Below are 27,817 nucleotides of genomic sequence, written 5' to 3'. Positions count from 1 at the left end.
AACCCCTTCAAGAAGACGTTGCCAAGCTTCAAGAGTTAGACACTGATATTTGTACACGTAGCCATATTTTCTTTGATTTCTAAGCATCCCTAATTGCCAGCCAATGAAAAACAGGTATACAGACAAGTGAATTTGCAGTTAGAGCTCAGTATCACCCCATTTATTGTCTCCGGTTACATGCTTTGGTCTATGGGCTTTGCTGAAGGGTCCAGCGCTGATATGGGTTATACTGTCAGCCATAGGACTCCATCTGATATCCCTTAGAACAAAGGCACCGATTTCTAACATAGAGGCACGGTATGTTCTCCTTTTGGGGCATTAGGAAGTCAAGTTTCTAGAAATGGAACAAGTTGCATTGCCTGTACTACAGACTTTAAAAATATATATTACTTTTTTAGACAGACCGACCGACTGTCTTTTCCTCCTTGACAAATTATTTTTAGACATGTATAAAACACACCGTCCCGTCCGACCGGTCCATCCATCCGTCGGAATGCAAATGGTTAAATATTACACACACACACGTGTGTATATTATATTATATATATATATGTCCTGATTTTAGCACACATCATTTGATTGATGAGATCCTTAAGATGCCCTTTTTTGCATTAGCATGTTTTGGAATGTGCCTTTTATGAGCCACATAACAGATCAATAGCACAAGCATCATTTCCATCTTACACACCCGATTCACTGCTGAAACAGCAGCGTTCCATGAAGACTGGCATGTACAGCAGCTCACACTTTCGAATTTCGAGATCTGGCAATTTATTACTTTTTTGTGAACACTTTGCGCCCCCTATGGGGTACATCAGAGAACTGCAACTACTGAGTACTGAAAGCTGAACAAATAAAAATATTTTAATAGGTCGAGGTTTGTACAATTTCCAGTCATGTTGGCATATGCAAACTGGCGGAATATCTAGAATTCTCAAAAATAATTTTCAAGAACCATTTTTAAGAACGATAGTAAAATATATTTTTATTTGTCTGAGGTTTGATGAACCGTTTAAGGCAGAGAGGAATTCAGTTTTGCTTACCACCGTTGTTTTTCATGAGGGGAAAAAAATTGCCTAATACAGAAATTTCACACATTTCACACAGCTTTGCAATATACCGATGGATGAAAAAAAAAATTTCAGCCAAGTTAGGAATGCTTAAACAAACTGTGTGTACACGATACACAATGTGCAAATTCCAAATATTAATCTTTGGCTATTTCAGATCATTTTCAGCAAGTTTTAACTTATATGCGGAACACGTCTGTTGAAAATCTGATGTATTCCATAGAATTTAGATAAATGTTCATGAGAAAATATAAGTTATTCAAGACGGCACATAAAGATATAATAGACTTTCCTTCAAACTGATTATTCTCTACTCTCAGGAGTTAAAAGTCCAGAACTTTAAATGGTCCTTTTCTATTAAAAAACATTACCTTGGAAAGTGAACAATGTAACAGACAATGTGATATATTTCCAGCAACAATGCACTTGTATTCATTTAATATCCACTGGGGAATTTTGTCTTGACCAAAAGGCTGCCAAGTAGAATTCTCCTTTCGCTTTACTCATAAATTGGCATAGTAGAGCCATTAAAGTCATTATTTATGACTATAGAGAATGTAATGTTGAAACTTCTTTGAAATTGGTCCTCTGTTCAAGTCCATCTGACTCGCAAGCAAAACATCCAGTCATTACTGTGAAGAGCTAAACCTGGTTATCCACATCTACTGCGTGATGTGTAGAGGCAGGTGCCCTGATGTGAATCGGCCTTAGAATGTGTATACGGGAGGTCGTGGCTCCTCGAAGGTGTGCATTTATGTGCGATGAAAGAATTTTGCATAAATGCTGTTTGTTATAGCACAGACAGAGAAGACTCTGATCCAGTACAGCCGTCTGGTGGAACGCCGGGGAGAAGCAGGCTGGGGCCCGCAGGACCCCGATCGGGCGACGGGGGTCAGGTGAGAATCTGCCGGATCTCTCTGTGGACGTGGCACAGGAAGTCCATGTAGGAGGGGCCGCCGTGAAGCCCGGGGTCCTCCACCAGGCGCTGAAGGAACAGAGCCTCCATCTTCTCCTTCTGCTTGACCACCAGCAGCTGGGAAACAGAGCAGAGCCAAGCCACAAAAATCACTTTGGCGTCATCAGTAACGCAAAGCTGCTTATTCTTAATTTTTTGTACGTTCAGTACAAACAAATCTGAAGAATAAACATTGCATTCATACACAATTTAGGCAGCATAAGCTTATATAATCTTATATAATATAAAAATATATATATTATGCACATAACGGTCATTTATTTAAATGACCGTAACAGCTTATTATCAGCTGGTACGGCTTTTGAAGTTTAAAGATATTTCGTCGGATAAACACAGTAAGACTGAGGGAAAGCTGACTCATTCAGGCACAGACAATGCAAAAAAACAACAGCATAAATAAATAAAGAACAGATAATAGACAATTAGACAAACAGCAGCACAGTGGAAATGAGCAGCACTTAGGCTCATTACTATTAACATAAAGTAGACAGTGCAGCAATACCGCAGTGTTCATAATTCTTTGACATGCATGACTCTTTTGTGTTTTTATATTTACCCATAAGCCCCTGCGTACCTTCATGGAGTAGGGCCTTTGCTGGGTGATGAGGTCGATGATTGCACGGAGCCTCTTAGAGTGTGGGTTGTCCAATTCTGGCAGGGTGCCCTACGGGGTAAAGTACTGGATTAATGGCTAAAACATTTCATCCAGCTTTACAGTCGATGTGTGGCCCCAGTGGGCTATTCCTCTGGGACTGTGACCAGAAGGGTGTTGGTTCAAGCCCCGGTTTCCGCAGAATCTCCATCGGATTCCCGAGCAAGGCCATTAACTCCCGGAAAAGCCCCTGGGATGCCAGATAAATGGTCCGACCCTGCACTCGGACCCCAAGTTTCCCTCTCATTTGAGTAGATGTGTGTCCATCTCAAAGGAGAGCGAGACTGGATGTGAGAAAACAGAGGTATTCCAAAGTACCTGTACTGGTTCTTGGAAAAAGACAAATGAAGGATTGTCTCATTTAATGGTTTTCACAACCTGTGTGTCTGTAACACCTGAGGCATTCTGGGAGGAGGGGGATCTCACCACGACGGCGCTGACGTGGGCGAAGGAAGGCACACCGAAGATGCTTTGCACTAGAGTGGGGGGGCAGGCCTGGCCTAGCCACAGGATGATCTGGCGGCCGTCTTCCAGCAGGTAGAGTCCCTGTTCACTGAGGCGTTCCCGAGAGCAGCGCACGGGCGGTGGGATCGCCATGGAAACCGGGTCAACGTCATGCTGAGGAAAGGAAGGTGTGAAGATCAAGTCAACATGGTAGCTATGGATTGTTATGCATGCATGCATCCATCTTCCACATGCTTATCCAGGTGTGGACCATATTGGGCCTAGAACCAATCCTAGGCCACATAGGGCATCAGTCTGGGGAACACCCTGGATGAGATTCCTCTCCACACACACAAACACAGACAAACAATACAGCTGGTTTAGAGACCAAAACACTCAATCCATTTTTGTTGCTTTTGAGATGAGATGGTTAATGACCTAAAGTCCAGCTTCCTCATCATATGTCACAGATCTGGGAATGAAAACTCACTTGACTGAGTGAGTTTTGGAAATTTGCTCTTTAGTTTACCTAACTGTATGATTTTGGATAGAAGGAAGAAACTGGAAGCCAGTATAACGCAAGGGGAGTGTGCATTCTCTAGGACAGCAGTAAAACCCCCAACAATAGGGGTGTGAGGTGATAGCGCAGCCCCCCCCCCCCCCCCCCGCCCCCACTGGAGGCGACGACAACATGCCCTGTGACCTCACCAGTGGAATGAGGCGTGGGTAGAAGAGGGCTTGCGTCTCTTCCACACCCATGCCCAACACCATCAGCCTCTGCAGAGCCCTATCATCCGTGGAGAGCTCCACACTGGCCACTAGGGCGGCGCTCTTCAGGAGGCTGTTCATATATGCCGGGAACACCTTCATGGCATCGGGCAGAATCAACTGGCGGAGGCACAGGCAGACAACGTTTAGATTTGATACTCTCCATAACTAAGGCTTATCATACTTCTGTGATTCCCATAAAACGACAAACAGTGACAACAATGCCACGTCATCCAGCTATGATTCAATACGATTTGTGTATGCCCCCTTGTTCCATAACCATCCGGGGTGGACCAGCAGCGTGGGTTATGAAAACATTGTTGGTTTGCTTGAGTTATAAACTCCAAAGTCCAAGACAGGCAGTTCTTGATTTATCGAAGTAATCCATTCCACAAAATTCTACAGACTTACCCATACCATTTATGATATCTTTCATCACAAAACACATAAGCCAAAATATTCCAGTAATACATACTAAAGAACAAATTAAATGAATGAAAAGAACACGTGTAAATTGAGTTACAGGAATATGTCGCTTTTTTGCGGTAGCGTTTCCATGAACTCTATACGACTTGGATATCAGATTTACTCAAGCAATTCACTTATATTTACTCATGCAATTCACTTACATTTGCATGTAATTCTCATGCAAAATCGGGAGCTACTTGTTACTTTGTAACTTGGAGAGGGATTCCTATAAACTAGAGTACAAAGTTACATTTACACATTTAGCAGACGTGTTATGAGAAAGCAGGGTCAACCAGGAGCAAGCACTGCTGAAATGACTCTAGCGACCATGGGATGTGAACCAGGGACAAACAGAAAAAGCTAAATGTTATTCTTATATAGTTTTCCTGTCAGATGACTACTAATCTTATTAAGGGTCACAGATATTCTTTTAAACAAGTTAAATACATTTGTACATCAAATGCTAATTGCCACAATGGACCAAAAGGAAGACATTTCCTGTGAGAAAAAGGAAAAGGACGCCCATTTGAGCCCTCTGAGGGCGTGTAATTTGGAGGGTCGGGTATCTTACAACACTTGACATTGCATCTAACCCACTTGGCAGAACGACTTCTGCTGGGAACTCGGGACTGGCAGTAAACAAACAGGGCAGTCAGCTGTACGTGCGGAGGAGCATCGCACTGTGATGGCAAGGACTGGCCAGCAGAGGGCCCCCGTCAGCCAGAAGCTGTAATGCCACAGCTGGTGGATGTATGTGCTAAAGAAACCGCAGACATTTCAGGGTTAAACGCCTGTCCTACAAAAGACCACTTCGCTATACCCAGACATGGCCAGAAGGTGGCAGTGTGGCTCAAAGTTCTAGACTGTGTTCTCTTAGTCATCACTGGTAACTTGGTGACTCTAATTTGCCCTAAATATGTGCCTTTGTGCCTATATTTGCACATGCTGCAGAGTGGTAGGTGTTGACTGTTTTGGGGTATCTTTATTTTATCACTTTTCATTATGCTTGTTTATTTCCCTGTGAAATGTTCTATTTTCTTGACTGAAATCCCCGGAAAGTGTGTCTGACCTGGCTCATGGCCGAGGGCGTGGCGCAGTGCTTCCTGTAGCAGGCCAGCATGTGGGCCGTCTCGCTGGCCAAGCCCTCCCGCACCACCTTCAGCGGCTGGTTCAGCATGGCGCCGTACGCTGGCCGGGAGGAGCAATGACACGCCAAAGTCAGCCTACAGCAGTCATTATCATGTCATCCAGGTTGCGTTATCATGTTGTCATGTTAAAACAAGTGGTTCTCAAAATGTGCTGCACAGATCCAGTCAATCCTATAGGCAACATAGGTGACCACCTAAGGCTCCAACTTCTGAGGGGGTGCCAACTAGCCAGGCAAGTTCACTTTGCCTCAGATTGGGGGTGCCGAATTGGCTAGGTCCAACCTTGGTGTTATGCGTACCACCAGTGATACTTGGAGTGCCCCCTTGTGTTACGTGAGAAGATGATGGTCACTTATTTTTGTGATTCAGGTTACTGTGTTTTTTTTGTTTTTTTTACCCATGTGACACTTGGCTTTCTGCGTTATTGGCGAAGTGGTACATGGTCCAAATACGATTTCATGGTCCAAGTAGTCGAGTCAACTAAGCAAAGGAGTGTAGTGTGGATAAAGCCACCTGATTTGGCGAAGTAGTTGATGAGGGCATCGGTCTCGCAGCTCTTGTAGAGATCAGTCAGCTGGGAGCAGCAGTTGAGGCCGAGGTTGTGGATACGCAGCCGCCTCCGGCCGCCCACGGTGGTGTAGAGCAGGGCGCACTGTGGGCGGGAGCACCGCATGCTGGGATACATCCTCTGGGAATGTGGCATGGGGTGGGCAGCAGGAACACCGGGCTCACCTGAAGCAAGGCCCCCGTGTCCTCGCTGAGCGCGTCGTCGTGTTTGAACTCCACGGTGACGGCCTTGTGGCAGTCCACAGCGGCCATCTCCACGTCGGTGGTGTTGCTCATGTAGACGGACCCAAAGAAGTTAGTGGCCCGGAAGCCTGAGGCAAATACAGACATGTGGGTGTGAGATCTGGCACCCCCTGGGTACTGCAGCCAGGGTAAACTGGCATATTATTATTGTACTGGCAGGGATGTGATGTCACACTTTTCGTAAAGGCACCACACTATAATGAACCGTAATGTACCAAACAGACTACAGTAAATGACGGTTCCACAAAAGAGATTAATATGTCAATATCAAGATATTAAACCACAGGGAAAACCACAAAATGCTTAACTAAGTCACTTATTCACAAAAAAAATCCAAGAGGAATCTCTTCCTTCCTCACCCGTGCTGGTCCGGACGCGCATGATCGCGTCGAATCCGATCGGCTGCTCCACGTCTCTCCTCAGATCGCTCAGGAAATGGTCACCATCGGCTTCCACCTGAAAGGTGGCAACGTTCCGGTTTCTCTGCACCTCCAGCTATGCCCCGAGGCGCCGGGCGGGGTCACTATCCGCGCCTGTCTGGCCGGCGCACATAGGCGGCACGCACCTGGAAGTTGGAGTACATGTGGACGGACCCCCCGGTGTGCAGCGGGACGTCTCCCATACTGGCCACATCCACATACTGGCTGGGGAAGAGGAAGAGGTCCACACAGCAGCCGCTAGACACGCAGTCCTTGGACAGCTGCTCGTAGGCGCCCCTCGCTGGCTGGAAGAGAGACTGCAGCACAGAGAGGCAAGTACACATCTACTCCAGCTCTTTGGCTGTCATCTGAGCGGAATATGGATCCTTTGAGTTACAGAAAAAAATGGCAGAATCCTGAACTCAACACACAACACAGTCGAGTCAGGAGTAAAACGCAGGTCATATTATCCGCCTGAGTTAATAAATAATTAGAGATGCACCAATACCGATATTCGGATCGGTATCGGCGCTGATCCAGACCTATTTGACGGATCGGGTAGCAACCATGCGTGACCGATCCACGTCCTATACTTACTTATTTAGTTTTTGGCAATCAATCGCACGACAGCTCTTTCCCATTTTACATGTGTTTTTTTGGGGCGTTCAAATCAAACGCTAACGCTGCCCCTCAGTCTTTTTTGCTACTCAGTGGGTGTGAGTACAGTGACTTCCGCCTGCTGTGACGTCATGCGCATACCCTTCGCAGTATGAGAAGCGTAAGATAAGACGTAACGATCTGGGAGTATTTTACGCTTTTAACAGAAACCAGTAGCAAAGCGATTTGCAATCTATGTAAAATAAAGTTTTGAGGTGGGAATAGTGTTTAATGGACAATCCTATTTAACTGCGAGACAAAGCAAAGCAATGGATGATTTGGGAGTGGCTAACTTAATTAGACTGTTTTGCGAACTTGCTGCAGCTTAATTGTGATACAAGGGGGTCTGCCATCTCAACAAAGTGTAACTGAGCTGACGCCAATGGGAGAAAAACTGTTAAAATTTTAAGCATTCGCCACTTGTGTATACTTGCTTTGAAGATATTCATATTGCACTGCAAATGCCTCAAAAACGCTTAAAACAAACGAGGTGGAACAGTATATTATGTATGTTTGTAGTAGCCTAATTAAATATTTTTTGTCATACATTTTTCCATCCGTATTCACTAGCTTAAAAAATTAATATATAAAGTATAACAAAGTAAAAAGAGCTCTTGTATTGGAATCTGTATCGGTATCGGCAGTTGTGTATCGGAAACGGATCGGAACTGAAAAAATGTGGATCGCCCATCTCTATAAATAATAATATAAAAGATAACAGAAATGTAACATTTTCAGGACACTCAAATTGACGGCACAAAGAATGAAAAGAACAAGTTAATAGCAGCAATAAAATCAGGAATGACAGAGCCATGAGCTTTCAAGCAGATGGACTCAAAGTAAATATTCCAGCCTAAAAAGGTGAGATTTTAAAAGCACTTAAAGTGTTATAGAGCCCAATCAACGGATGTGAGGGGGAAGAGTATTCCAGAGTTTGGAAAACGGCTGTAGCACCCGTCGTGGAGAGTTTAATGCCTGGGACAGAAGGGGCAGAGGTGGACATTTCAGCTCCAGAAAGTAAAAATCCAAACCAGGGATTTTATTTCAACCAACCCGCTGAGTATAAAGAGTTACCGTTACAGAGTACTCAACTGGGGATGGAGGGAGTGCAGGTCTGCAGAAGATTGTATAGATAGGAGGGGGCGAGGTTATGGGGAGCCGCGAACGCTAAAAATAACTGCAGGCTTTCGTCTTTGAAAAGAACAGCCTGACAGAAACGGCCGCATCACGGAATCGATGAGAGACGGGACGGGTCTGTACCTTCTCTTTCTCCGTGTTAACGAGCCTCTTGTCCTCCCGGTTCCGGAGTTTCCCAGGGGCCTCGGCAGTTGGGAGAGAGGAGTGGAAAATGAAGAGTTTGCCGCTGCGCTCTGCAGCCTGCACAGAAGAGAGCAGCAGGGGGGGCTAGTGAGTCAGCAATTGGCAGCAGTCACATCCCTGATGGCTACTGCCTTTTACTCCATGCAGATCATTGGGTATAATGAGGTCACATTCTGGCAGGGATGACTAGTTTCTGGGATTAGTAATAACACAGTAAGGATGACATGATTAAGGTCCTTATCCAGTTAGTCATTATTTTGAAAGTCATGCCTTATTCTTGCCATTCAACATATCGATTTTATTTTATTGTATGACCAGAACAAATGACTGTCAGTAGTTGTGGTGACTGTCGGCACAAACTTTCTTCCAATTTCTCCTGATAAGAGACTTACTGTGACCGAGAGGACTGTAAACTCTCTGTCCTCTGATCTTCTGGTCTTATAAGGGGAGGGTGTTTAGACAGAGTAAAAGTGCCAACCAGCGATCCATTAAGAGGACCAGACAGAGGTGGAAAGTTCGGGTTCAGAAAGTACAAATCCAGACCAAGATTTTGTTTCAACCTACCAGCTGAGTATAAACGGTCACATTCACAGAGTACTGCGCTGGTTGGATGAAACAAAATCTTGGTCTGGATTTGTACGTTCTGAACCCGAACTTTCCACCTCTGCACGTGTAAAACCCATCAGCTGGGCTGTGTGTTCGGTGTCGGTGCTTGAGGCAATGCTCACTTTCAGAGCCTCTACACCGGCCTGGATGACGGGCGCAAACACGGTCTCGCTCTCACTGGTGTCGGCAAACATGTCGGGGATCTGGTCTAGCAGGCTGGGGGTGGGGGGGGGCAGAGAGGGGGGTGAAGATGGGGTGTGTGTGTGCACTGATGGACAATTCACACACGGCGTTAAACATCTTGGAAAAAGTCATAATTTTTCATTTATTCCCAGATTGTCGTCGTCTTGATCATCGTCTATCTATCGGACGTTTTAGTCAGGAATGAGCGCAGCTGAGAGCAGCACAGCGACAAAGCGGCCGTACTTGTTGATGACGGCGCGGGACTCCTGGAAGTCGACGAGGAAGCCGTCCAGCAGGGGCACGAACATCTCAGCCACGTCGGACACCACCATCATTTGGGGCTGTGCCAGGGAGCTCTTCACGTTGTAGAAGTGCAGGACCTTGTTGTAGGTGACGAAGCCCACCTTGATGGCAGACCGCTCAGCCCCCTCCTCCCTATAAATAATAATGTGTCCATGGGCAGAGCACATGTGTGATACCTCTGGCTGTATAGACCTCCCTCCGTCCGCACGGTACCGGCGTAAACACCAGGGCGGTGATGAATTAACTCTGCTGCATTATCTTGCGTGGCGCGAACTTTTAGGGGTCCTTGTATATTTTGAGTTTGGGAAAACAACTTCCCCAGTCATGTATCATCCCTGAGAGCTCTGTAAACAATCCAAGCCAAAAATCCCCCCCCCCCCCCCCAAAAAAAAAGCCTGTGATAATGTGTTTTCCATATTACACACATATTTCTGTTTGGTCGTTCCATCTTTTGTAAATCTGTGGTAAAAGGCATGTCCCTCTAGAACAGAGCTCTTCAAATCTGGCCCTCGATTCCAAATCCAGGCCTTGTTTTCAGTTCTCCCAGGTAGTTAGTTTAATGATTACTGAACTCTAATTGGCCACAGAGTCTTAACATCAGGCTCACTGATAAAGGAATGCTGGGAAATCAGCAGTGCTTGGACCTTGAGGACCGTGATTTGATCCCTGCTCTAGAAAGTGCTACCCCCCTACAGGTGTGGATCAAAGTGAGAGTGGCTCCCATTGTGCCACACAGGCAAACACAGCCTACCACATCACCACCGTGTGCGTGTTGACCTCCACTGTTATGCTGAGGACATACAGCTATATACATCAGCCAAACCAGGTCCCCCGTCACGGCTGTCAAAGACTGAGGAATGTTTGTTAGATGAGAGGAGATGGATGGCCTGCAACATCCACTTACTACGCCAAAATGAAACAGAAGTACTGTTGCCTGGCCTGCGAGCAACTCTAGGTATGTCTGGTGACGTAAAATTTGCTGAATTTTCTTCCAATAAACTTAGCATGATGGCTAATAATCCTGATGCTAAAATCAGCTAAGCTCCGTCTCTGGAGGCTCATGTTGCTGGAGCATCTTTCTTCTAGAGTTGCACGGGTCGACCGGCCAGGGGATCGACCAATTTTCTGCGTGCTCAGCCCAGACCGGAGACCGGCTGGTCAAGTCTCACGTATTTTCGATCCCAAACCGGTCCGTTTTACGCATGAACCATGCATCATATGCAAGAACCACACGTCATACGCATGAACCATGCGTTATATGCATAGCGGCGCAGGCAACCGTGTGCACACTTACTACCAAACGCTAAACTGTCATTAGCGTGGAAGTTCTTCACTGTGAGTGAAGACGACACAAAGCTTGCAATCTTTAATACATGTAAAGCCAAAGTAAACTTTGGGGGAACCACCACGAAAACATGGTGAAACATCGGAGGTGAACTTTAAACTGACTATTATACATAGACAAGATCTGGAAAAGGAATAATCATTAACATTGCAAAGCTAGCTAAGGTTTTTTCCTATGACAGTAGCACTCGTAGTTCAGGACACAAGGGAGGACCCCTGCCTGTCCACCAGCCTGCCTGTTTCTGCCGTCTCGTGCTGTCTCAAAATCTGCCTGAGTTTATCTCATGCTAAATTATGTGAACTTCTCCAGCTCTCTGCTGGGCCAGAGGAAAATGGGTTTCCCTCTAAAGTTTGGTTCCTCCCAAGGTTACTTCCTCTCTCTGGGGGAGTCTTTCCATACCACTGTCACCTCAGGCTTAATCTCTGGTGACCTCAAGCACAGGACTCTATAAGGTACCTTGTGACAAAGCCCCTTGTTAAAACCTCTTGTTTAAAGTACTTAAACGGTGGAAGCAAATCACCATAAATAGGCACATAGCTACTGTATAATAGTACATGTTAAAAGTAACTGAATTCCAAGACATAAGCTTAGCTTCTGAGGTTTAGCAGAAGTAAAATACGTGCCGTCGAGCACCATATTAAACCCCTGCAATACTCCACTGATGCACAAATCAGGCCCTGAGCACTTCACTGGAAGCAGAAATTAGTTTTGTGTTGCAGTCCAGAACTTTCCTCACCAACCTCGTAAGGACCGAGTTCTTAAGCCTTTGGCTCTGTATTGAAATTATATTATTATATTCAGTTGGCCCAGACACAGTGAGGAGAGGCCAGTTTCCAGGTAACACTGGAATTTGCGTTGGGTTGGCGAGGGAAGCGATACCAGGCATGTGTTGAGTTGTCTCCCTGGGGTCTCGCCCAGAACCAAGCCTCCACGGAAAGTCCTCACACCGTTAGCAACACAAATCCCACTCCACATGACCTCCATGCCCCCGAGTGTCGACAGAGGTTGATAATCAGCAGAGCAGCTATGTTACTTGTGCTCCTAACTCAGGACCAGCCAACCATCCTGCAGTGGTTTTAAACCAATGGAGTATAAGACAGGCTAGATAAATACAGCTTAACACCTGGGTGAAAAATGATTCTTTAAAAACCCCCCAAATTTAGCCCTGCATTCCAATCTAGGAATAATGACTCTTCACGGGAAATGTATCACAATATCGATGACAGACTAACTTCTTGCCACACAGCAGATCAGTAGATGAAACCATCTGTAAAGTGCCGCAGAAGTTAGACATAGAAGTGATAAATCACTTGTGCCTTCTAAAAAAATTACAACTTACAAGTACTTTTACAGTGTTAAATATTTTAGGTCAGGTCTCAGGAGCCTGGTAGTTCTGAGGAGAATAGCTTGGACTTGAAATGCCTCCTGAAGACACTGGAGTACTGTGTTCCGATTTTCCTCTTTTAAAGACACACCGAAACAAGACATTAATCCTTCTAAAGAGTCAAAATGAAAGAGACTCTGTTTTTTTTTTCTTTCCTCTGCCCCTGGGCAAAACAATAGGCGGATCCAAGAGTCGGTCACAACACTAAGCCAACAGGTGTCCGGAAACATCCGGTAACCAAGTCCAGTGTCCATCTGATAGGGAAAGAACACTGTAGGCTTTGGCTCACCTGGGCAGCCGGTCCAGCAGCGTCTTCAGCTCATCGCACACCAAGCGGACCAGGCCTCGCTTGATAGTGGTGAAGGACACGTCGATCATGAAGATGAACGCCGGTGGGCTGGGCGGTTTGTTGTCCTGCCAGGGGGGCCACAGACAAGGGGGCCTCAGCATGATCATGTGACGGAACCGTAACCCGGCAGCAGAAGTAGCGCTCCTTTGAAAGACAGAGGTTCTGAAGTGGTTTAGCCTCAGGATCCACATAACTCTTCGGTCAGTAAGTCACAACCGAAATGTATACAAAAAGCTAGCAGGGGGGGTGGGGGTGGCAACAGTAAAAGTTATATGGGGTGGGTTATGGTGGGGGGGCATTCTTTAAAGCACGGTCCCCGTGACCTACTGAAATTGTTCTCACGACCTCACTAGCTGAGGAACACTGCTGTGAGACCAAGCCTGAATCAAGGCAACACAAACACAAACAAAACTTTCAGCCTCATTCACTGCTCCGGCGTTTGATAAGGAAGCCGATCCAAAAAGATCGTATCATTTCGTATCATTTCATGTGCGGCCGGGAGTAGACTCCTCCGCAGCCCGCGCCAGGATCTGTGCTTGGAAGATGGTATTCTAATGATTTAAAAACAGATGACATTACAGACAAAACAGATGGAAAATCTGAACCCTATAATGCATTTGCTGAGTTTATATGAAGTTTCAGTAGGTCACGGGGACCAGGCTCTGGCAGGGTCTGAAAACCATTTATCATCTTTCTGAGCTAAACCTCTCTCACATTCTCCTTTTTTCATTCTCTCCATTTTTACCCTCCAACTCCCATTTCCTCCATTTATTTTCTAACTGGGTGCCTAGTTCATTGGCAGTCATTACAAAACAAAACACAATGACCTCAATATTATGAAAAAATATTTCGTTCGACCACAACAAATTAACGGTAAAATAACCTGTCACGGAGCAAATGCTGTTTCGTTTCCAGAGCTACAGCACAATGTACAACGAGAAGTCACCTTCCACGATTTGTTTAAAACGCACTTCAAACATCAGTCTAACCAGAGGAAGGTAGCACTTCTACCGGCTACTCGGTCCTTCTGGCTTAACGTGCTGCAATGGCAAAGTCAAAATGCATAAAATAAAACAAAAAACACAAATGTAAAGTGGCTGAGGTATCCTTCACGTGGCCAAAATGAATTTCAACATACTCTAGGTCCTGCAACTTTATCATTCTCAGCAAAAAAAAATGAAAAATGGGGGAAAAAAAAGCAAGCACACGGCCAAAATGCAAAACTCCCACATATGCTTGCTGGGACGTGCAGATCTCCTGAGGCAAGAGCTCCCTCTACAAGGGCCTACAGCTGGCCCTCTCCAGACCGAGAGTAACCGTCTGATCACCCAGTCACGGGATACCACAAATATGTACATTGTGTGTTTCTGTCTGTATGCCTTATGATACACATATGACATTCTCATTGGTTGCAGTGCAACAAGTAAAAAAAAAAGCATAGATTTCAGGACCGTTTAATTAAGAGTATCCTAAAGCCCGATTACATGTCAGACGTGATAAAGTACGTCATCGTGGAACAGAGTTCCGCCATACGTGCCAAGACGTGGTACCTTGCAGTAGTCCAGAGTGGCAATGAACTCGTAGGAGCCCAGCGACAGTTCTGGCCTCTGGTAGATGTCTACCCTCCGGCCCATGTGGTCCAGATGTTGGAAATAGGAAGCTGGCACTGGGAAGAAACAGTGTGATTTTATCGACGTGTGGTCATAGAAACATGTGGGAAAACAGTTGCTTCCAATACATCTAAACAACTGATTTCTGCTTTAAAGAACGAGCTGTTGGCAAACAGGATGTCTTAGTAAAATAAGAGGTCCACTAATGGTGTCTTCAGAAAAAAGGGCAGTTAAATCCTTTCCCGGGGCAGTGGGCATATAAAGGCTTTGCGGCCTTGATCTGCTCTGTGATCTGACTGTAGCGCTCTTACAGGCTGGACATATATGGTAGTGCTTGTTCAGTAAGACGGCTCCTGGCCGTTGGAAAGTACCCCCAAGCCCCTCCCTGACAGGAGGGGGCGAGGACAGGAGAACTGACCTTCATTAACGCAGCTACAGAAGCCGCATTGGTACCGGCGCCCCCCATCGATGAAGTGCATGAAGGGGCACATGTAGGCCTTGCATCGGTTACAGCGGAGTGGGCCAGCCTCGCCGTGGTCTACAACGTACAGGGGAGTCTGCAAGAGTTGGGAGGAGGGGCAGATGGGGGAGGGGGGGGGGTTGTCATGTGACTTCAACAGCTGCAGGGAAACACCTTGAGAATCACGCCAGTCCAAACATGTGTACTGTACTTGTCCACTTCATCACGGAGTAACAGAACAGCCAGCGGCACTAAAGAAGCACCGTAATGCTTAGTGCCGAGTAGCTGCTCCCAGGACTAAGATGAGCCAAAAATAAAAAGGATGGAAATAAAGAGAAGGGCGCCATTTATAAACATATTAAACTTTTAATAAATCAAAACGTTCAGCAGCTTGGCCACATAGATGATCAAGGGAGAATTCTGTGGAGGGGGGGGGGGGATCTGGCTCTCTTCAACACCATTGACGGGGGGGGGGGGGGGGGCAGGCGTGACAATTAGGGATAGACAAAGGGGAGTCAGGATCATCATCCTACCAGGATGCAGTGCGGTCTTGAAGGACAGCAGCACCGCATTAAAAGAATTCCTTCAGTGAACAGAATGACTTTAATGAGCTAAATGTCCCTTAAGCCCTAAGCTTGTGGACAGCCAAAACATGACTTACGTCAATGTACTTCAGTTAATTTTATGTTCTCTAACTATCCAATTGGGTGAGTAAAATGTATATTGTGTCCAGTGTACAGGTTGCCTTGGATAAAAATACATGACAAGCAATTAAGCAACTACATGGTACTCGCGAATGGAAACTGTTGACTTTAGACTCAGCAAGTCAATAAATTTTTTTAGAAAAGAACACACGCAGAGGTTTAAATGCCAAGGAAATTCCCACCATTTAGCTGGTCTGATAGAGCTTCTTGAAGGTGAAAGGATATGTTTCCAAAATCACAGTCCATTTATTTAGTTTTCATGGGTATTAGATGACTCTTATTAGACTAATAGTAACTACATTATTTGTTCTGTTTGTACAGACCTTATCAACAGTTTTTTTTACAGTTAAATATTTAAAATGGATGAAGGTGGGCTGACTTCCATGTAAACAATGCTGGAAAAGTAACTTTTTATTTTAGAAAATAAAACTACATTAGTGTGTTTTCCCACACAAAACACTCATTCTGGAGGAACCTTCCAGTATTTTTCACTTTGACCTGTCAGAGAACAGGAGGGGGGGTCGGTTACAAACAACAGCCACGATGTCAGTTTCGCTGCACGACACTGAAATTGTCCGTAACTGTGAAGAACCTTTCTGATCTTTGGCAAACGCAGGTTTGTGAGCTTGATTTAAGGTTAAAAATGGGCCGTCGTGTGCCCAGGAACAGAACAGAAATTGTAGATTGTTCTCTCAGAGAATAACAACATGAATTAATATAATTGCAAGCACATTCTTATTTTAGTTTTCCCTTAGAGAAAAGCAGGTCTGTTTGAGTGCACACACACACACACATGCATACACGAGTCACGCATGGAGACACACACACACACGAGTCACGCATGGAGACACACACACACACACACACACACGCACACACGAGTCACGCATGGAGACACACACACACTGCAACACCTTCAGTCCTTTGTAACGTGACCATGGCTGTTTCAGCCTGTAACACACTGACTTATCCCACACTTAACAGCCCTGTGCTGACTTTTTCCTCAGGACGTTTAGGCCAAAGAGCAGAGCTATGCAGCTTCTATGACCAAGGTTGGATTAATGCATAGAGTATCCTTACCCACAGCCTAGGGCCCCAGCAAAATCAGGGGGCCCACCTTGTTTTGGAAAAAACATAATGTTTAAACTTATTAAATCTGGCCAATTGATCCACCCACCCACCCGGATCAGCAAATTTTACAAACAGTGCCTCTCAATGACATAGTTTACTGCCAGCACAACCCCCCCCAAATTAGTAAGTTTTACCGCTGCCACCCCCTGTGTTGAGTACTGATATTGCATCATTTTTTATTCTAAAAATAATATATATATATATATATTTAAAAAAACATAAGGGGATAACTTTTGTAAGACAAGGGCCCCCAGAGAAATCAAGCCCGCCTTCTCCATGACCTCCTGTTCGCTAATCCTGGTTCTGAACACAGACCGAGGCTTGGGGTTGGATCCCTCAAAGAGCGGCCCTCTGAGGACAATACCAGTTCCACCTGGAAGCATGGCTAGCACCTAGCCCCCCGGCAACACCTAACCATCCCCGGCAAGATAAGCATCCAGGACAAACCAAGACAACGGGGCTGCCATTAGCCATTAGCCATCTTCAAGGGGGGAATGGATTTCTGCACGTCCAGTAAATATACAAGAGGAGGAACTTTATGACCATTAAATCCAAACAGGGGCAGACAGAACTATTGCTCTCTCAACTTGTGGTCAGAAACATCCACCCACTCAAGAGGGTTTGTTATGAGTTTAGTTTACTCAGGCTTGTGGTGCGCTCTGAAAGTCGCAGAGTAAAACTGTTTATTAAACATGTCCTAATACTGCCCTCGGCAACGACTTTATGTGGCAGCGACTTGTGCAGTGGAGTCGCTGACTGCGAGCGCCTCAAACTGTTTATGAACCACAGGGAAAGCCGAGGTCAGCATAAGCCTGCACCCAGGCGCTTGAAGCTGAGCGATATGTCCTTCTGAGGGGTTTGCTCAGCGCATGCTATAGCCATCGGGGGTGCGGCCTGCAGGTGGATTTATGAGATGTTCCAAAGGACCACATTAAGACGTGCACTGGAAAGGTAGGAACATATGTGGAGACAGGGTCGGCCTGCCCTGTAGGCAACATAGGCCATCGACTAGGGCTCCATTTCATTAGGGGGCGCAAAAGAGCGAGTGACAAAAAAAAAATATAAAAAATCAGAAATACAGTGGCACCTCAGAACTTGAACCTAATTTGTTCAGAACTCCGGATTGAATCCTAAAAAGTTCGAGTTCTGATCGAATTTTCCCCATAAGAAATAATGGAAAAGCAATTCATTGGTTACCGGGCACAAAAAAAATACACCAAAATGTTTTTTTTTTAGCATTTAAACACAAAATTAACCAGATAAAACAAGAAGAGCATATACTGTACTAAACACATCTAAGCACATTTATCAAAACAGTAATTTTTAAAGTAAGAAAATAAATGTATCCAAACAATGTGTCCTGCCCCAATCGTCCGCTCCTTCCGTGTGCCACGCCCCCTCGTTAACCTCATGTGGGATCCCCGTGTGATCAGCTGTTTCTGGTTGTTGTCATTAGTCCTCCGTATTTAGTCCGCGTTTCAGTTTGTTTCCCCAGTCCTGTCATTGTATTGTCCGTCTGCGTTTTGCCTGCCTTACCTGTAATTAAACCCCGTATTCCCCGATACCCTGACGTCTGGGCCTTTGTCTCCGTTCCATTCCGTTCATGCTGGGCATGAGAATATTATTATAATTAAATGTATTATTAAAATAATTAATAAGAAATCTTTATTTTTAAATGTATTTTATTATATAGTAATAATTACTGTTACTGTCTATCATTGTCTAAATGTATTTTGACTGTCTAAATCCATGTATTCAGCTAGTGTAAACATGCACGATGCTATCACAGCGAATGCGAGGCTGAGACTGAAGGATTACCCTTTGTTTCCGCTGAGACACGTGCCGCGTGACTCATTTCCCCGCGCGTACATGTTATCTTAGGTCTGCGTTTACGGTTTGACTTCTGAGATTCAGATCGAGTTCTAGGTAATTTATTTTTTTAAACTGGTTGGTTCGACTTTTAAGAAATTCCAGTTATATTGGGTTCAAGAACGGAGGTACCACTGTACATGGCATTACAATTATTTACACTAGTTTTAACATTTCACTACTTTTCTTGTGAAACAGATGCTAGCTAGTTAGCAGTCAGATACTCTGGGCTGCTGAAATGTTACTGATGTAAATAACAATTATATAACAGTTATATGTAAGTGGTCAGTGGTGGCTTAATGGTTAGGGAAGTGCGCTTGTAATTGAAAGATTGCTGGTTCAAATCCCGACCAGCAAGGCACCACTGAGATCCTGAGCAAGGTACCGCCCCCAAGCACTGCTCCCTGGGCGCTGAATTAGCTGCCCACTGCTATGTCACATATGGGTTAAATGCAGAGAACACATTTTGCTGTGGTGTGTCAACAATGACCACTGATCACCAAATTCTAAAGGCATTTTAAAAATTTGATTTCTGGTGCTCTGGGGCTTGGGGGCTTGGGGGCTTGGGGGCTGGGGGGGGCTCAGCAGAATCTTGTTTCGGGCACAAGAACACCATGTGTATCCTTTGTAGGTCCTGCACAGAGCCGTTTGAAAGTCTACATCTTTTCCAGCTGATTCTGTGCGTTTCCTGTTTTGTAATGATTTGAATGTTTTTGTCTTGAAAGATTAACGTCAGTTAAGCAGGTTCAAATCGATAAAAGAATAACACGATGAATCAATTTCGCCATGGCAACCCTGACTGTGCCTGGATTTCCTGAGAGGGACCTATTTTAAGCTCCGCTCTGTCTTAAACCACTTTGTTTAATACTTTAGTCTGGCATGCTCTCCCCCAAACGTGACATTTGCCAATTTGGCGCCTGTTAGTCACCCTAACATTTCCTTAAAAGGCCGGCCGGTGCTGTACACCTTTTCACGGAAAGATCTACGTTACGGGGACCACACTGTCTCTGCAGGACCCACTGCGCTACACGAAGAGGCCCCAATAACACAACAGGCAGCATGGAAACCTCAACACCAGGGAGTTGGGTAATATTCCTAAATCAAAAGAAGCTAATTTAAGGAACGATTACAGTCACTCCAGAAGAGGTAAAACAAACAGAAAATGGGGGTCCTTGTTCATTTCCTGAGCACTTATCCTGGAAGCTATGGGCACATGACAGAGAACAAGACTGGAGAACCCAGAGGAAACCCCAGTATGACACAGGGAGAACATGCAAACTCCACACACATGGAGCCATGGTGGGGACTCGAACCCTGGTCCCAGAGGTGTGAGGCGACAGTGCTGACCACCGTGCCGCCATGCCACAATTAACTTGCTGTGCCAAAGAAAAACTTAAAAGGCCATTAAAAACGAATGACCTACCTCGTTGTCTGGGACAGCGGCAAAGGGCCTGACTACTGCGGCCAGGGGGATGTGACTCTCTTTGGCCATGTCGGCCGTGCAGGGGAAGGAGTAGGCCGTGCAGCGGATGAACCGGGGGCTGGTGTGGCCTGGGGGAGCAGCAGAGCACTGAGCCACCCCACACTTCCACAGACAAAACACAGCTGCCTGCTCTGATTCAACGATACTCAGTTTCTGGGATTTGAACCTGCATCGTTCTGTCCGCCTAAATTCCTGGGTGAGCGAAACAGCTATAGACGGAATACACCAGAGCTCAGCGTCTGGTTTATGTTTAGTGCACTCAGGTGGTTTTATGAAGAGTAAACTGTCAAAATCGCACACCGTGCTGCGTGACACAGCACCACACATGGGAAAGTCCCCTGCACCTCACTGAGGAATTAGCCAGAATCAGAGGGCCGACCGCCCAGGGGGGGGGTGTCGCACTTACCCCGGTCCTGGACCACGAAGTCGGTGGTGACCAAAGGAGGGACCTGGCCTCTGAGGTCGGTACTGTAGAGCTGACCCCCCCGTCTGCTCCGCTCATCCTCCATGACTTGGGTCTCAAATACAAAAGGGGAAATGAACAGCTCACGACACCAGCAAATTTCACCCCCATTGCTCACGGTTCAGGATGCAGATTCTACGTAAGAACTGAAAATTGGAAAGACTTTCCATCAGTCACTCGCATCTCCGGACTTTGATCTATTTGATAAGCCTGCATACTTAACATGCACATTTTAACCCTGACTTTTGAGAGTAAGAAAGTATTTCAGTGATTGTGATATGCAGTATAATTTTTCTGGTGTTCTAGGTGAAGTTACAGATAATTGGGAGCTAGATTAGCTTGCTATCAATTAGGCATATTGCCAATAACTAAAATTACTTCCACCCCCTGGACAGCAAAATCTATCAAGAAGGATCCCCTGGAATCCATGTCTGGCTATTGGCCAGCCAGTATGCGTGTGTGTCGTCTTAAACGACAGCAAGATGGGAGATGCATCAGCTAAAACATTCTACTATACCTGTACTCAGACTTGTGCGAACAGCAAATAAAGCGCCATTACGAATAGGGATAAAAACGATGATGCGTCACACATTGTAATAAATAGAATATTTGACCTGGTACTGGAGGAACACTGAACCTCACCAGCATGTGTGTGAAAAAGAACAACACGCAATCCCTGGGACATAAGGTCAGAACACAACAGGAGTGTCACTGAACCACCAAGCCTGTCCTAGTCACACCTCGCTGTGTCCGAATTCAGGGCTGCATCTTTCTAAGGCTCCACCGTCCTGCGACAAGGTTCTCCCATTCTGAAGGCTCCATTAAATGCAGCCCAGATATCTGATGTTCTCTGGCAGAGATTACCAAGGTTGATTGCACGAACCTTCGAAGGACGTGGTCTCCAGCAGCTACATGGACCGCACTCTTCAAAGTATGCAGCCCCAAGAATTTGGACACAGCCTGCATCCGCTTGAGGTTCCGAGCAGGGTTTTGGTTCTAGACTCACCGGGCTGGGAATGGAGTCTGGGTCAGGCTTCTTCTGAGGGGGTCCGGCCATCTGTGCAGCTCCTCCAGGAAAGGTGCCAGGGAACGGGGGCTGAGCTGCAGATACCTGGCCGCCGTAGGGCCCTGCTGACACAGCGCACGGATCAAACAGAGTCACTCTCACACCTCGCTGCTGGCTAAGGCACAGCCATCTCTATATTATATACCAGCATGCTGAGCGGGCACACACATTTCAGGATCTCTCAAGTCCCCCAGGGGGAGACTTTATGCCACCGTATGCTAGAGAAGGTACTTAACCGGCTGGAATACACAGCTGCAGAAATACCTGACATTTCAGCCGTCATTAAATGGGGTGAAAAGGAATGACACAGCAGACCCTTAACTGCTTGGGATTCTAACAGAAAAGACCCAGAATCTACATAAACGCCGGTCCGCAGCCCACATATTACCTACTGAAATAATCAGAGATTCTGAATTTCAGGACATCTAAAATGCAGGAATGTAGAACCTAAATTGCCATTTGTCCTTATGTAAACTTTAACTCGATTCCTATTACCAAACTGAAAATTTAAGAAAAACTCACTGCAGGGAATTAAAACAAATAACTAATAAATAATAATAATAATAACAATAACATCAATAATAATAATAATACATTATTATTGTTCTAGTTTTTTGTTATTATTGTTGCTGTTATTGTTATTATTGTTATTGTTGTTGTTATTACTACAGAAGTTGAGTAGGGATTCGATTGTAGATACATTTTAACAAAGGGGAAAAGGGATGAATAATATTTAAGTATATTCAATGATAATTCAACATTAGTAAGTATCCAGGGTCTGGTCAGCACCTTGAGGTGAGAACCCAGGAGTTCCAGGAGGTCCTGCGGGCTGTGCAAATCCACTGCTGCCATGAGGACCAGGCCCAGAGAAAGAGCCAGACATTCTCATATGCTGAGCTGTCGTCATGGCACCCACAGGCTGGGGGGCGGCCAATAGAGACGGGGCTCCGAGAGTAGAGGGTGGGCCTTGGGGCTGAGGTGAAGGCAGGACTTGGTGACCCATGGCGGGTGATGTGGGTGGGTGGAACTGGTGGTCAGTGGTCCCAGTGTGTAACGGAGCACTCTGCATTTGACCATGGCCTTTGACAAGAGGAGGAAAGGAGGGAAAGAAAGAGACAGAATGGGGTAGTGAAAGACAGAGAAAGAAAATAAAGGCAAACAACCAGAGGAAGTAGTGTTTGATGGAAGCACTTTCCTTTGTTGTGGTTTCAAATGACCTATAACTAAAACATCACTGCAATCCACAAACCGTCTTTGAAACCCTTCTGAAGAAACATCGTAATCTTTTTGAAGCATGAAAATGGACCCCAATATTCACTTAGATGGGTCTGATCAGAGAGTAAAAGACATCATGTCCATGTCGCCAAAAAAAAAGATTCCCAGATATTTCCGGCAAGCGATTAAAGCCACAGCGATGCTCCCCGGTGTCAGACTGACCCGAGCAGACATCCTCAGACACCATGTAATACACAAATACACAAACAGGAAAAGGCCGGACATCTGACACGGCAGGCATGCTGCACGTGGCAATGGGTCCTCACCGTATCCACCGACGTGCATGGTCTCCACCTGACCGGCAAGCAGCCGAACTGGGGAAGGACACGATGTGACTGCTGGCGGCAGGGCCTGGCTGGGCAGGCTTTGAGGGGCGGGAAATGGAGTCTGGCCATATGGGGAAATGGGGGGGCCGGAGATGGCAGGAGCGGGAAACCTGGGAATTGGGATATAGAGAGTGGAGGATGGGGGGGTGAATGAAGAGCGAGCAAAAGAGATGTAGGAGCTCCACAGAGTTCATGTGTGAAAGGCACTGTGTTTCACAGAGGGCGTGTTGGAGGCCAGCGGACAGAGGTACCTCTGGGACTGCATGCCGCCTGGTGGACCGGCGTGGCTGAACGGGGTGGGGCCTGAATTTGAGGGCCCGCCTGAGACAGAGGGGGACGGGTGCCTGGGAGAGCCTGCAGAAGAGGCATGCGGCCGGAGAGATAAGATCAAACGTGGACAGGGAGGAAGCAGAAACGGAGACAGGCTGCAGGTCGAATCCCAGATGTTTTTGGAACCTCGACAAACACTCAGACTCAGCCGCTTCGGTAAAAATCACCAGCGGTACAAAGAGGAGAAGAATAAGCAGACAGATTTCTTAGATATTGGACAGTCAACTTAACTGCTACTTCCAGTTCCCTACGTGTGGCACAGTGTCATCATGTAGAAGATACACCCATACCATCAACACCCTTTACATTCCACCCACTGATGCCTCAACACCTCCCTAAGCAAAGCGTAGAAAATAAAAGTAAAAAAAAAAAAGCAGTACTTGGTCATACTATTTTTTGGTTGCCTAAGGTAGAGACCCGACAGCAATGCAGAGATGGCCAGATCTGGCATGACACTCACGCTGTCAGACTCTCATGCAAGAAATCTTAAGGCAAACCTATATTAAAAACCTAAAATTAGCCAAACCAAAAGCGCTGAGGTAGTTTACAGACCAATTACAAGGTAATAAATCTGTTGCATACACTACCAGTCAAAAGTTTCTGCACACACTGAGATTTTCTATATTTGCATGTTACTCACTTAACATTTACTAAAAACACACTCAATATTCTTTGCTAACAAATAAATTTACTGTATGTTCATCATTTGAGTACCTTAACATTTACTAAAAACACACTCAATATTCTTTGCTAACAAATGAATTTACTGTATGTTCATCATTTGAGCCAGAAAATCTGATGTGTTTCATTCATCAAACTAACCTTGTCTGGCAGTGACAACAGAGAAAATTCCAGGCATTCTTTCTACAAGGGATTTTAAATGCGCATTTAAAGTTAAACAACAGCCTAGAATTTGACTATTCCATCACCACACAACCAGTTAATATGATGTCAGACATGCACTGTTACATACTTTTTCCATGTTATCAAGGAAATTTCTTTTGACTTGTATTTTTATTTATAGCTGTTCACTCAACTTTCCAATGCTTAACAAGCATTAAATAGTGGTAAAAACCTGTGCCGTACAAAAACTTTTGACTGGTAGCGTACATGTAAATGCGTGTGCATGTGAATGCGTGTGCATGTAAATGCGTGTGCATGTAAATGCGTGTGCATGTGCAGACTGGTCTCAAACTGAAAATCTCACTCCGGCTAGCTGACCAACGACGGCCACCCTGAGCTGGTGACGGAGGCGCTGTGCGTCTACCTGACGGCCCTGCGGGAAACTGAGGGCTGGTTCCATAGTGCCCATAGAGAGGCTGAGAAGCTGGGGTCCCAAAGCCAGAATGGTACCCCCCCATACCAGGCTGGGCCTGGGAGAGGGGCGGCGAGGCAACGTATCCCTGCTGACTCATTGCTGGTCGTCAGGCTTGTCTCATGCCAAGGGGCAACGTTTCAATCAACCTGCCAAAAAATGCAAAACCCATGAACAGACTCGCAGCACTCGGTCAGCATGGACATTACCATGATCACATGATCACTAAAACAAAATCCAATACTTATAATCAGTGAAGTTTTTTTTTGTTAAAACAATGTTTATATTTGCACGACCTATTTGCAATTCTATTGCAACTGTCACATTACAAATATAATACCTAAAGATCACTTGGGGCCCATATAAAATTTACCTGATAAACACCAAAAAGGTTGTGTACAGCTTGATTAAATATATCAGGCATGAAATTGTACAGTAAAATCCCGTTATAGTGGACTCACATATAACGGAATATCGCTTATATCGGACAAACAATGTGGTCCCCAGGGCCGCTTTTAGCTGTAGTTTTGTTTGGCTATAACGGACATGCAGCTCCGCCTACAAGGCGTGCGGCGTGCTGGTGATATCCAGCGCAAATATGTAATCGGGATTATTAATAGTCACGTATCTAGTCAGGTAAAGTTGGATTACTACATGTACAATATAATAATCTATACCACAAGTGTGTCTGCTGGGGTGTGGCATGAGTAAATGGTGTCCTGTAGTTGTGTTCTGGGCAAACAGCGACTCTGGATATAACGGACTTTGGATATAACGGATTGTTTTGCCAGGTCCCTTTAAGTCCGTTATAACGTAATTTTACTGTAGAAGTACAATAGAACTGGATTTGTGGAGGGCAATCAAAGCTGTCCGTTTACAGGCCCCTGCTCGGTAGAACTGCTATGATTTTAATCTGACTGAAACCCCTCCCTCGCAGGTATTGGGACCGGTTATTGGGAGGGGCTGGATTTGCAGTCTGCGATAGGGGAGCTGAAGTTTCAACAGGTCAAATATTGTGGGGGAAGCAAAGAAATAAGCTCATTTTTAAAAACCGACTTCGATGCTATTTCATCAAGCAGGCTTCCAAGCACAGCGTGAGGGAGAGGAACGAGCAGAAACAATGCATCCTCCTTACAATCCACTCTATCCACTGTATGTGGGTTAGCGTACAGTATAACGTGTCAGTTTGTGATTCACATTAAAACCAGAGGGGACCTATCAGCACAAAGCAAGCGAACCAGAGGGGGTGTGGATTTACAAGGACTTTTTCTTCTCGTGGACTAAAGAAAATGACAAAAGACGCTCTCAGTAAATCGCTGGGCGCAATTCAGTCAGTTACCACCAACTCTGTGAGAGCATTAGAATTAAAGCGACTCCAAAACAACTTGCAGATTCGACACTGCTGATTCAGTCCCGAAAAAGCATTTTTATATATCCAAATTATTGACTGTATTAATTTACCTCCAAAATAAAACGTATATATATAACCAAATACAACTGATTTAAATTATTCCGTTACACAGTAAAGGATTTAGGAAATATTCTGACATCTGATACACACTTTATCCCAGAGCTATGTTTATATCCACACCGTTTAATTGCTATATATGTTTATCTCTCTTCAGAATACAATTGAGTTAGAGAAGGCCCGAATGCACTGCGCCCATTTCCTTGTGCGTCTTAGCTGCAATCGCACACGTGTTTGCATTGAGTTGATAAACAACGCACAAATGATCTTGGCATCACTTGCAAGGCTTTGATTTCCAGACATACCTGCCGCGTGTACAACCACACCGTTAACCAAGAAATATAATGCAACACCGTAAAGGTGGAATTACATCACTGACGTGGAAACATACAGTTAAGCTTGTTTTAAGTGCAGCAGACGAAAATCGGCGCATCAGGAAATGTGTTTTTTTTTTTTACTGTTCCGCATATACCCGATTTTACACAAAAAATATATATACATATAAAGTTTCACATCAATGCAAGAAATGCCATAATTTAATTTTGCCTTCTGCCACCATTAGCGATAAATACAGCAGATGTGCATGTATTTACCTGAATAACGGGAAGTGCTGCCTGATCGCTTTTCTCTATGAACGCCCGAGTGTGAGCGGAGTGCCACGTCAAACTCAGACAGCGCCGGGTCCTCGCTCACAGCGCTTCTCGCCGCGATCTCTGCGCATGCGCCGTATAGCGGGAATCCTCATACGTCAGCAGTGAGCCGGCAGCATCCAGCGCTGTCACTGAAGGCTGGCGTGGCGCTTCCGCTGCCCTAGTAAACGGTGTGACATTGCGAGTTATCGGCGCATTTCTACGGAACTTATAGGATGATGGCAAATGGCAATGCAAATGCAATTAAATACTAGTAATCTAGTAATGTTATAATGCAAGGGTGCATATTTCGGTATGAACGGTAGGGACATGTCTGTATCAATATTGTGGGGGTACCGTGCGTGTTTAAGGGGTGGGGCTTCGGGGTTGATTTGGTCCCTAACAATGTTGAAACCAAACCTAAGCCCTTGCGGTTCAAATTCCAACACTGGCAGGATCGTGCTACCCTTGGGCCGTTGCTCTTTAACCCCAGTTGCTCCATGAGGGTGCAGGATGCTGGCTAACCTTTTGCAGTGACCCCCAAACCTGCTCTCACCTGTAGCATATATGTGTCTGTGTTCCTCATGGAGAGCAAGATGGGATACGTGAAAAGACAATTTCTCCATGTGGTCAGACGATGCTGACAAAGTTCTTGATAGTGCATTTCCATCGTGAAAATATATTGAAAATATTGAAAGTATAACAATTAGGGGAGCGGCAGTAGTACCCCATATTCTGTAAGGCGCGGGGATCGCTATTTCAGGCACCGCCTTGTGCCCGGTGCTT

The 27,817-nt window shown here is 45.5% G+C and overlaps 1 protein-coding gene across 2 annotated transcripts; it reads right to left on the bottom strand.

Moving 5' to 3' along the window:
- Positions 1 to 846: 846 nt before the first annotated feature.
- LOC111834715 (protein transport protein Sec24D) lies at positions 847 to 27,124 on the bottom strand. Of its 2 annotated transcripts, none has more exons than XM_072697638.1 (23): positions 26,996 to 27,124; positions 24,887 to 25,083; positions 23,541 to 23,643; positions 23,230 to 23,399; positions 22,478 to 22,768; positions 21,629 to 21,753; positions 20,566 to 20,677; positions 20,100 to 20,227; positions 14,931 to 15,069; positions 14,453 to 14,568; positions 12,843 to 12,967; positions 9,765 to 9,956; positions 9,461 to 9,554; positions 8,673 to 8,789; positions 6,902 to 7,072; positions 6,696 to 6,792; positions 6,259 to 6,404; positions 6,040 to 6,178; positions 5,448 to 5,566; positions 3,851 to 4,030; positions 3,125 to 3,316; positions 2,621 to 2,710; positions 847 to 2,103 (listed from the first exon to the last, which is right to left on the bottom strand). In XM_072697638.1, the coding sequence occupies exons 2-23, from the start codon at positions 25,032 to 25,034 to the stop codon at positions 1,963 to 1,965; spliced, it is 3,135 nt and encodes a 1,044-aa protein (XP_072553739.1). In that variant the 5' UTR covers positions 25,035 to 25,083; positions 26,996 to 27,124; the 3' UTR covers positions 847 to 1,962. The 2 variants fall into 2 exon arrangements, with proteins under 2 accessions (XP_072553739.1, XP_072553740.1); XM_072697639.1 differs by having other exon boundaries at positions 21,629 to 21,750.
- Between the last annotated feature and the right edge of the window lie 693 nt (positions 27,125 to 27,817).

The sequence above is a fragment of the Paramormyrops kingsleyae genome, chromosome 12 (genome assembly GCF_048594095.1).
Source record: "Paramormyrops kingsleyae isolate MSU_618 chromosome 12, PKINGS_0.4, whole genome shotgun sequence".
NCBI classification, from domain to species: Eukaryota; Metazoa; Chordata; class Actinopteri; order Osteoglossiformes; family Mormyridae; genus Paramormyrops; species Paramormyrops kingsleyae.
This window is presented reverse-complemented; position numbering and strand designations above follow the sequence as displayed.